We start from the raw sequence: 10,906 nt of genomic DNA, 5'->3' as shown, positions 1-10,906 counted from the left end.
GCTCCGCGGGGAAATGCAACGCTCGAGCGATCAATCGACTGACTTCCTCGATTCTTCCCGTAGGAAGATCGATCGTCGTTTCTCTCGTTCGATTAGTCCAGTACAAGGGTAGAAATTCGTCACTGACGTAAGAATAGAAAATTCGACCAATCACGTGTCCAGATAACTTTATGGAATCAAATTGTCCAGAAAATTACTATTAGTTATTTACCCAAGAAAAATCATATCTTTCTTTTTTCCAATATATCTTTGTAAATATTAGAAGTAAATATAAATATGTGATGGAGAACGAAGAAGCATTACTAAAGTATTTAAATAATAAGATAATTGTATATAAAAATATTGCAAGTTTGGAATAAAGGATTGTTCAATTCTAAATTTCACGTACCTACGTAATTCGTTCACTTTTTAACATGCATTGACAAATGATAAATTTATTATAAATGAAATTTAATCACAAGCTTCAGTCTTCAGTCCAATATGTTCCTAACATATTTTAATCTCGCATATCGTGTATCAAGGAAGTTGCCTTAATTCGACAGGAATCTGTAAGATTTTATTTGTAAATATTGCACTTCTTGTACAAATATCGTTTATTTTTTTTTATAAGTCATCCTAATTTTAGAGTCATCATCTTTTATAACGTATATTAAATTTTATGTTCACTTTTGACGATATACAATAAAGCAGAGTTCGAGTTACAAGTGCGATGCTGCAAGTTGAGATAGAAATGATAGAAATATACAAAAAGAATTGTAACGTATACCTATATTCAATTAACGGGCAACGCTTGATTTGAAGTACGTTCAAAATTAATCTCTATTCATTTCACGGAATGCTAAAGTACAACTACTTTTGTTAGAATTATTTTTTGCTTATTTTGATCGTACACCTCTAATTCAAAATTATTACAATTGTATATCTAGCATCTTAAAGTTAAAGAAAACTGTATATTTCTTAAGATAAATGATCTTTCAATTTTTCCGATTGAACGAAAGTTCACACAAATTGATAACGATATAAATGGAATATTATTGTTCTTTGCCTATCAAAGCGACTTCGCATATTTTGCATACCGTATCTTTAAACTGCGGATTATAACTAGCGCCGCACAAGGGACACTTTACTTCTGGTTTTCCTTTGTAAATAGGTGTAAACGTGCTTGCGCACAATGAAAATGGATTGTGTTCGTCATACGCTAGTTTATGCTCGTCGACAGGATTCTTGTCGCAAGACTGAAAAAGAATAAATCAAATTTTTCATTCGTGGACATTGATCGTTTATATAAATATTAATTTACGACAACAATGAAATTACCTGTAATAGGACCCGAATTTTTTGCGCAAGTTCTGGATTTGGTCCGAGCTCGAGTAATCTTCTTGCGAACGAAGCGGCGGTTTTGTAATTCTTCAATTTGTAGAACAAATTCACCGCTACTTGAAGAGTAAGAATCTGATGTACAGGTTGTAGATTACAGTGCGTGAAGTAGGCTGCCATTTCGCAGATCCTTTTCTGTTCTACTAACGTGGCTCTCGGCAAATTTTTACGCTCAGTTTCCATCTTTAAACCTAAGATATACTCGCGACAAATCTGAATTAGCTGTTGAGCTTCCGCAATATCTTGCTTGGTGTCGACGACGAGTAACGGTACGCTTAGCAAGATACTCCGCAGCTTCTCTATCGCCTTGGAAAACTTGCCATTGGTCGTCAATTGATAGCACGCTTGAAGACGCTGAACTAGCTCGGCAAGGTGCAGTCCTACCGCGGGTAAACCTGTCTTTGACGCGGCCTCCTTCCAATTGGAATCCTTCCTTTGGGGATATCCATATAACGATGGTATATTGGGTAGACACGCGTAGGATGTTCTGGAGCGAGCGTATGTATTTAAGAACAGAGATTGATAAGGTCCAAACTCCACCACTCCGACCTGATTATTCAATAATCTAAAAGCAGACTCGAACGATCCAGCCAATATATGATCGACTACCGATTTAGAATTGTTGACCCAATGCTGTGGTGGCGAAACTCCTTTAGTAGGTAGACATTCATAGTTATTGGTTTCGTCGGAAGTCGCTGCAGCTTCGAGTTCCGGCGGAAGATCGACGTCCTCGACATCCCATCCAGGATTCTCTTCGCCTTCCGGTGCAATTTCCGCGTCCACGCCTTCTTCGTCGTCTATGCCGAGTTCCTCGTCATTGCCCCATCCTTCGGGTATCGTTTCACCGTTGTCTTCCAGAGAAAGAGCAGCGGCTACTTGAGTTCTGCTACGAGACATCATCGCGCCTTCGAAGAAGCCTTTAGAAACGGTCAGCAGCGGCCAGTTGTTCTCAGCTTGCTGAATAGGTACGGGTGGACGGAGATACGTGGCACCTTTTTCCAACGCGGAAAGTTCCTCGCTCATCGATCGATACTCGCCGTCGTCGTCTTCGTTCGATATTCCATGGATTTTCTCGGTAACGTATGCCAATGACGCTTGTCCAGAATTCTACGAACAGAAATTTATATATAAATTTTTACGCAAATGTTACAAAATAAATTTTTTATATATATTTATTACAATCAATGATCAGAACCAACGAGGACTTGTGTTCTCAACGTATATAAAATTATTGAGATCAATAGAGATGATATACCCGCAAAATCTTAGCTCGTTCATAAATGTCTCCAAGAAGTAAGCTTCCTTGGTATTGTCCAGATACGTCTTTCCGAATTTCCGCGATTTTTATCATTTTACGTAGCTTCTCCAAGTTGCCGGTTATCAGATAGAGGAAAGCCAGCTTCTCGAAGTTCTTGGTCCTTTGATAACACATTTCCACAACTTGATGATTGCCTTGCAGCAAAGCGGTTTGCGCTAAACTCTCCCAGCATGATTTCTGATCGAGCGATCTCGCCGCTTCCAATGCGACTTCGATGTTTCCGCATTCCAGCGCAAGACCAAATCTGGTTTTTTCATCTTTCACGAAGTGAAGCGCCACTTCCGGATATCCCTTCTGCTGTAAGTATGCTATAATCGATTGCCCAACGAGATTCGCGGTGCGAACCATATGTAAAACTTCCTCGTATTTCCTGTTAATCAGCGCTAGTTTGAATTTGTATTCCGTCGGATCTATTCGAAGGATCCTCGGCTTGCATTCTCGATCCAAGCAATAAACTTGATTGCCTTTCACTCTCGTGACGTATATCGGTAAATCTAGCGTGCGAATGATGCCGTAATCACCGTTGCTGATCGCGTATTTGATGTGATTGCTGGTCGTGTAAATAAATACGCCGGAATCATCCCAAGCGCCGGATTTTACTCTGGTGTTTTCATGTATGCAACAGAGAGATTCTAACCGACGATTACAAATATTGACGGTATGTTTGGCCAGCAGTGCGACGTGAGACATGTCGCTGGACCATACGACGTATCTACACTTTGCGATTTTTTCTTCTGCTAAAGTTCTCTTCTGTTGTACGTCGAACAGCGTTACTTGTTCTGGATCGCGCAAAAGTAACATACCAGTGCCAGCGTAAAATATTTCGTCACAATTTGGAATTTGCACTTTTTTTGTGACTTCGTTTTTCAGGTTCTTAATAACTAACTGAAAAAGGAAATACTTTTGTTATTAAATATATGTGAATTATAAAAATTAATACAAATATCATAAAATAACAAATTATTTACAGAAATAAAAGATAGCGCACAAATGTGACGATGCATATATAAAATCTTGATTAATCGTCTAATTGAAATAAATTAATTCAATTAACCGAATTATTGAATTTTAAACATTCTGTTTATGTAACTGTTGTATGAAATATGCTAACTTACCGAATACGCCCTATCTAATACAGCGAATCGATTTCTGGCAACCCAAATGGCAGTAACGCCGGATGCCCGTTTCGTATCAGCATCCGTGCTCGAATCTCCCTCGCGCGGTATCATATACAAGTCATAGGTACTATTCTCAATATTCGAGGGTGATCTAGTGCATATTAAAACGCTATTTTCTGCCTGATTGTACGACATGCTGTAGGGTGGTGTTTTTCCTCCACCACGTATCTGCATCACCGATGTATCCTTGGACGTAGTAAAATCCAGCTTCCGGAGAAAACGGTCTTTAACGTAATACAGAACGTTTCCGTAAACTGCATAAGCGGGACGTTCTCTCTCGAGTTTGAAAATGATCATTCCAGAATCGTGACCGGCGGCAAACAGATTGAGCGTTGGATGAGCGGCAAGAACCCAGAATCTCTCGTGTTCTCTCCTAAATGTGTGCAAACACGTGCGTTTTGTCATGTCCCACACTCTGATACTTTTATCTTCCGAATTGGAGAGAATGAGATCCTGTCTAGGATGAAACAGCACGCAGGACACGTTGTTGTAATGACCGCGACACGTGTCTACTTCCCAAGCCTTGGCATCATTCATCCGCCACATTTTGATCTGCCGATCGTCGGCTCCGGAGACAATAAGAGGTAACGTTCCGTGAAAGCATGCCCAATTTACGCCTCTGTCGTGACCCTCCAGAACGTATTTTACTACCGCATCAGCTTGACCAAATAAATCGGTAGCTCCCGGATTCTTTAGGTGATCCTCGAGACCTCCCGGGCCTGGCGCCACGTTCTTCTTGCGCAATCCTGCAATTGCATTCACCTAGTTATTGAGGTACAGTTATCCGTTTCTGTCGGTAGTCACGTTATGACATTTTCTTTTAGATTTTATAACTAATTGTAGTAATGACAAATATATAAATAACAAAAAATATAAACGACATGTAAATTTACTGATTTTTAATTAAATAAAGTTTCAAAAAAGCCTTAGATCAAATCTTTATTTTGATAAGTTGTATATTTTCGATATTATACACGAGAAATAATTTTTGCACAAACCGGAAATATCCCAAACGCGGACAGTTTGATCCAGCGAAGCTGACACAATAATGTCCTCCGTAGGATGAAATTGGGCACACATTACATAATGATTGTGCCCAGTCAGTACGCAAATGCAAGTGCGGCTTTGCCAGTTCCAGATTCGGATGGTCTGATCATCCGAAGCACTGAGAATCCAAGGATATTCTTGATGAAACATTGTGGTCCTTATGTAATCCAGGTGACCCAATAGGGTGAAGATACATCTCCGTTGTTTGTAGTTCCAAACTTTAATCTTATAATCGTCGCCGCCAGAAACGAACAATGGCTGCTGATTATGGAAACATATGCCTCGAACGGGCCCATCGTGTTCGTCGAATTTGTCGAGCAGGGCGCACATACGGTAATCCCATAGTTGGATAACGCCATTATGCAAACTGTAATTTATTTACGAATGCAAAATATTTATATACGATATAACATTTTTATTGATTCAATTTTTTTTGTATTTATACAAAAAATATATGATAGATATTTCATATAATTAAATATGGGAGATAAAAATCTGTTAAACATACATTACATGTTTATTTAATTTTGATACTCGAGAATTTAAACTTTTTCGATGCAATTTCTCATTTCTTTGATATTATATAATTCCTACTATCTGTTGTACACGCAAATGCACTTTATTCAACGAATATATGGTATCAATTATAAAATTGCTTATTATTAGTTCGCTGGTTCGCACGCTGTACGTATTATTCTTTTCAATTACCGTGAACCATATATATAAGGAACTTTATGAGTGCCCTGGATTGCGAAAACTGGCGGTTTTTTCGTCTGGGCGTACGATTACAAAATAAAACACAAGTATAGAGGTCATTCGGAAACTGGATTTCGGGCCTACGCCTCTATACAGGGTGTCATAATAACGCAACGAAAACAATATGAATTTAAAGATCAAGATTATCATGCGTTGAGAGATTAAGGTACAAATTCCATTATCTCTAAACAGATTTAGATGCTTCCAGCGATTATCGATTATAGAAGTCAATAATTAGGTCGACATTGATTAACGATTCTTTGTGATCCGCATTTGGCCGCCTTATATATCTTGTTTATATTATCTTAGAAGGTGTGGTACGTTCATTACTCGAATCTGAATACGAAAAAAACGCACAATCATTTCTGAGTCCTTCGATTCAACCTCCTACCAATGATCTTTTTAATATATGCATGAATATTAACACCTGCTGTGTGACAAATTATTCGCTCATAAATACCTGATAAAAAGATCAAATCTGATTGCCTAATTTGTTATTAGGTCAGATTAAACAACATTTCAGAATAATTCATTATATCTTGGTTACACCTATTAATTCAAAACACAATTAATGTAAATAATGAAGCCATATTATTACTATTATTACTAAATATTACAAGTATAACAAATTTAATTTTACCACACATTATTAATTATAAGATATTTTAGAATTATTATCGCTTGTCATTATTTGTAAGGAAATGGATGTATTGAATAATATCATCATATATAATTTTAGCATATTGATCAATTTTTTCAAGATTGCATTCATATTCATAAGGGAAATAATTTACTTTTTTTAACTAGACGATATATCCTTGCAAATAAAACGCACAATGCGTATCCATCAAGATTATATGATAAAATTATCTGAAATTCGATCTACCGTGCACTACATAATTTCGACAAATCCAACGACGATTGAGGGAGAGAGGAGAGACCCCGCATATCCCCTCAGGACATTTTTACAGAATCAGGTCATCAGACGCAGAGGTGAACACGTGAGAGTGGTGGGGACGTTAAATCTACATTGGACGCCGCGTATATAGAGATCACATCATTACGTACTTTGGTAGTTCACTTTTTAATTTCATTAAGTTCACGTCTCTTTGTCAATCTTCGACACACACAATGGTGCTTTTTCAATTTTTTACCACCGCTATTGTAAGTACGCATTTTCATATAAAAAAATGTGTATAGTGTCTTAGAATGTTTAATATTTAAATAATTTTATTCTAAAATCTTTAATAAATTTAAAACTCACTTTTTATATGTGCGTAATTTATTATGGAAAAATGTTGATATTAAAATAAATGAAATATTTTTTTATTCTTTCAGCTTTTGTTAAGTCTAACATCGGTGAAAACATACTCTGTTCCATACCAGAGCATTCAGCTAGCGTTTTCCATCACGCCAAAGTTGATATATACGTCCGAACCTAATCCTGCTTTCAGTGGATATTCCTATACAACTCGGGACTTTAATGGTGGTGAAAGTAATGTTGTTTTTACAACTGGTGCCGATTCTATGAGCAGATTGAAGAATGAAATGGACTCAATGAAAATGTCAAAAGGATATTCACAAGGAGATCAAGATCAAGAGAATATAATATCTTCGGAACAACAATCTAAATCCATAGAAACTGAAAAAAATAGTAAAAAACAAGATCTTGACTCGAATATTAAAGTTCTCGATGAAGAGAAGAAATCGTCAAAAAATTCTGAAGCAGATAATCTTATTGAACATCAGACGCACTTTCAGCACGTCTCCCTTATGAATGTACCTTATTCCGCACTTGGAGAAAATTTACTGAACTTACACCTTCCAGTGTTTCCAAGATATCAGACATCATCAAATGTGATACAAAGCCAGTACTATCCTCGCAATCCCTATGCTCGCTTAGAACTGCCCTTGCATAATTTTGGCTTTTACAATTCTGTGCCGTTATTTTATCAAGCAGCAACAATCATTCCTGACAACAATACCAAGCCAGCATCGACAGCTGTTGAAAATATGAAAGAATCTGTCGAACCACACATTACTAAAAGCTCGCAACTAAATGCTACCGACTCTGAATCTAGCTCGATAAAATCCAGTATAATAGAATCGAGACTCGATCAAGAATCAACAAATGGAATCGAAGAAACATCATCGAGTCCGCCTGCTATTTCCATGAATTTTGAATCAACGACCACATCTGAGAAAATTAGGGAAGAAATTCCAACCGATGAGACCACAGTGACATCTCAGAGTTCCGTTGAACAGACTACAGACGACAAAGCAAGTAGTACCGAGCCTGCAAGTACAGAAACGAGTTTACTAACAAGTCTACTAACAAAGAAATCAGATACCGCAACATCGAAGAGGTGTACGGGATGTATGAAGCGTCTCAACTAAAAATATATATCCATATATTATACTCTATTATGTGTATCACATTTATAACAATAGGGTTCTAATAAAATACAACACAATCTCCTGCAATTATAAATGTTGTTTAAAGTAAATTATTAAAATAAATCTTTTGGTACTTATATCAAGTAAATTGCAGGTAAATCTTCTTACAATGGTAAAAAAATTTACGAACTTATAAATTAATCCCTTTTTCGTGTAATTACTAGTGCCTGTGTTCAAATTATTACTGTGCTTAATTAAGAGGTTATGTCCGTTAATACGCATTCACACATCTAATCGTTATCAAATCATTTTCCAACTTGGTAAATAATTTAGACGAAATATTTTGCTTTTACAAACAGATAAATACTTTATTAGTAAATGTCGGGAAATGGTCAAGCAATTAGTTTAAAGACATCTGTCAGCTTACCTCGCAAGCACCCAGGGACGTTTCGGATGAAAGGACAAGCCCTTCACTCGAGCAGATTTCGTCTCAAACTTCGTCAACATTTTACTTTAGCCAATTGTTCGAAACGCGATTAATTAAACATCACCCTCTCGAAATGAAATTCTTTAAACTTTTGACACGATGGAGACACGTCACTACATAACCACGAACTTATGAAATCAACGATATGAAACACAGATGCGGTTTGCACGTTATTTTTCTGTGCTTTTTCTTCTAGTGACATTCCAGTTAGAAAATTAACACCCTAAAGACAACGGAGCATTATCGGTGCAATTGATTGGCTGTCCAACGCGTCAGTCGCCATGTTCGAAGCCACTAGCCAAGGAATTTGAAACACATCGACGAGTCGCACGCGGTGCGCTTTGATTGGCCGGTATCGCGGAAGACACGTTTTGTCGTCCGCTCCGCCTAACCTCGAACGTCGATCTGTCAGACGTTTCGAATGAAACTATTCGGAGTAATTATGATAGGACAAACGTTCGGAAGTCGTTAGCTTCTTATTCTCCAAAAATAAAACGGACACTTCTCTCTGTGCTTCCTCTCCATAATTTTTTTTATAATTATATTATAGTCGCGTTGAGAGACAACCGGTACGATATATAATGCGAGTGCCGACAAGTGTAGTTTTTCTTAACATTTTTGCAATCGTATTGACTTGCACGAGTAGCGTCCAATGTGTGAAAGGAAAACTGGGCGAGGAGGAACTCAAATCTCAAAAATTTCCGCCCTGCGCAGCGTGCAAAATACTTACCAGTAGTTTCAAAAAGGTAAACAACCCCCTTCCTCTTTTCTGATTTTAGATAGAAGTATTTAATTAGTCATATTAAAATCATTTTGCGTTAAAACTGTCAAAAGAGACGTAACACTATTCATGTTATTTAAATAAATAATTTTGTCATTTGAGAACATTCTCATGAATTATAATTATTTTATAGGGTTTGGACAAGACGAGTCGTGGGAAGTTCGAGGGCGGAGATAGCGCTTGGGAAGAGGACAAGTTAGGCTCGTACTCAAAAAGTGAAATACGACTGATTGAAATACAAGAGAACTTGTGTAAAGATGTCGAGCGTGGCGAGGTGCAGTGCCAATCTTTAGCCGAAGAATTGGAGAGTCAGATAGAGGAATGGTGGTTCAAGCGTCAAGATACTTATCCAGATATATACGATTATATCTGTATCGAAAAGACAGAACGTTGTTGTCCGAAAGATCACTACGGTCCGAACTGTACGCAGTGTCCAGGATATCCAGATAGAATCTGCGGCAATAACGGCAAATGTAAAGGAGCTGGCACGAGAAAGGGAAATGGTGGCTGCTTCTGCGACAAGGGATATATCGGAGACGTTTGTTCAGAGTGCGCTCCGAGATACTACGAATCTTACAAGGACGAAAAAACCTTGTTGTGTTCCCCGTGTCACGCGGCGTGCGACGGACCTTGCCGAGACGCCGGGCCAAAGGATTGCGAGAAATGTGCTGCTGGATGGTACATGATCGAAGACAAAGGCTGCTTTGATATCGACGAATGTTTGAGAAGCAACGATATCTGTCCTGGCAATCAATTCTGCATTAATAAAGAAGGGAGCTATGCTTGTTTGGGTATATATACCTTATCTATTTTAATTAAATTATTTTTAGTTTGGATATATTAAAATAAAAAATTTACAATCTTTTCAGCTTGCGACAAAGCCTGCAACGGTTGCACCGGCGATGGGCCAGATATGTGTGTCAAATGTGCCGATGATTATCATAAAAAGGATAATTTGTGCATAAGTAGGTACTTCAAATAATGATATATAATGTAACTTATTTTAAATATTTATAATATATGTTATTTGTAGATTCAGATCTTCTTGGCCGCAAGAAACAAGAAAATCTGGCGAGATATCTGACGTATTTCGGCCTTTGCGTAGCGACATGTATTATTTTGCAACGTAACGTTTATGCAGCAAGCGTTATCGGTTTGTTAGTTGCAGTATATATATCTGTCTCCGAATACATGATCGCATACAGCAATGTCCAGGATACAACGGCAAACATGGATATTCTAGGACCAGCTTAAATAGGAACGCAATTTAAAGAATTCTGTAAAATTATTTCAATGTGTTATATCAGGATACGGAGTCATTATCCATATGTAAAATACATCGTATTAGAATTAATATATAATTAATATCATTGTATAAGTTTTAAAAAGATGCCAGAATTTAGTAATATTTTTTCTTGCTATACTTTTGAGAAACTTTGATATGTATTCTTGATCTTATATATTCGTTTTTAATAACTATATATATTTACTTTACATAATTATATGATTTTTATCTAAATATCAACGTATTTAAAAAATTATATGGCCAGTTTTTTAATTGCACC

General features: G+C 37.2%; 3 protein-coding genes and 1 long non-coding RNA gene across 4 annotated transcripts; 2 read left to right on the top strand and 2 right to left on the bottom strand.

Annotated features, from left to right (window-relative positions):
* Positions 1 to 534: 534 nt before the first annotated feature.
* Positions 535 to 8,694, bottom strand: Alphacop (coatomer subunit alpha). Its single transcript, XM_077421639.1, has 6 exons — positions 8,501 to 8,694; positions 4,872 to 5,287; positions 3,811 to 4,619; positions 2,633 to 3,580; positions 1,318 to 2,484; positions 535 to 1,235 (listed from the first exon to the last, which is right to left on the bottom strand). The coding sequence occupies exons 1-6, from the start codon at positions 8,578 to 8,580 to the stop codon at positions 1,032 to 1,034; spliced, it is 3,624 nt and encodes a 1,207-aa protein (XP_077277765.1). The 5' UTR covers positions 8,581 to 8,694; the 3' UTR covers positions 535 to 1,031.
* On the bottom strand, positions 5,758 to 6,702 carry LOC143905961 (uncharacterized). The gene is made up of 2 exons (XR_013259396.1): positions 6,563 to 6,702; positions 5,758 to 6,225 (listed from the first exon to the last, which is right to left on the bottom strand). It is a non-coding gene; the product is annotated as an uncharacterized LOC143905961 (long non-coding RNA).
* Positions 6,416 to 8,457, top strand: LOC143905959 (uncharacterized). The gene is made up of 2 exons (XM_077421641.1): positions 6,416 to 6,840; positions 7,015 to 8,457. The coding sequence occupies exons 1-2, from the start codon at positions 6,808 to 6,810 to the stop codon at positions 8,071 to 8,073; spliced, it is 1,092 nt and encodes a 363-aa protein (XP_077277767.1). The 5' UTR covers positions 6,416 to 6,807; the 3' UTR covers positions 8,074 to 8,457.
* Positions 8,695 to 8,894: 200 nt separating the features above from the next.
* Creld (Cysteine rich with EGF like domains) lies at positions 8,895 to 10,711 on the top strand. The gene is made up of 4 exons (XM_077421640.1): positions 8,895 to 9,306; positions 9,475 to 10,132; positions 10,211 to 10,306; positions 10,375 to 10,711. Exons 1-4 carry the CDS (start codon positions 9,142 to 9,144, stop codon positions 10,593 to 10,595), a joined length of 1,140 nt encoding a protein of 379 aa, XP_077277766.1. The 5' UTR covers positions 8,895 to 9,141; the 3' UTR covers positions 10,596 to 10,711.
* Positions 10,712 to 10,906: the final 195 nt, after the last annotated feature.

Source organism: Temnothorax americanus, unplaced genomic scaffold (genome assembly GCF_048541705.1).
Source record: "Temnothorax americanus isolate GAGA-0224 unplaced genomic scaffold, ASM4854170v1 Scaffold7, whole genome shotgun sequence".
NCBI classification, from domain to species: domain Eukaryota; kingdom Metazoa; phylum Arthropoda; class Insecta; order Hymenoptera; family Formicidae; genus Temnothorax; species Temnothorax americanus.
The sequence above is the reverse complement of the archived record's forward strand: the minus strand, read 5'-3'. Positions and strand labels throughout refer to the sequence as shown.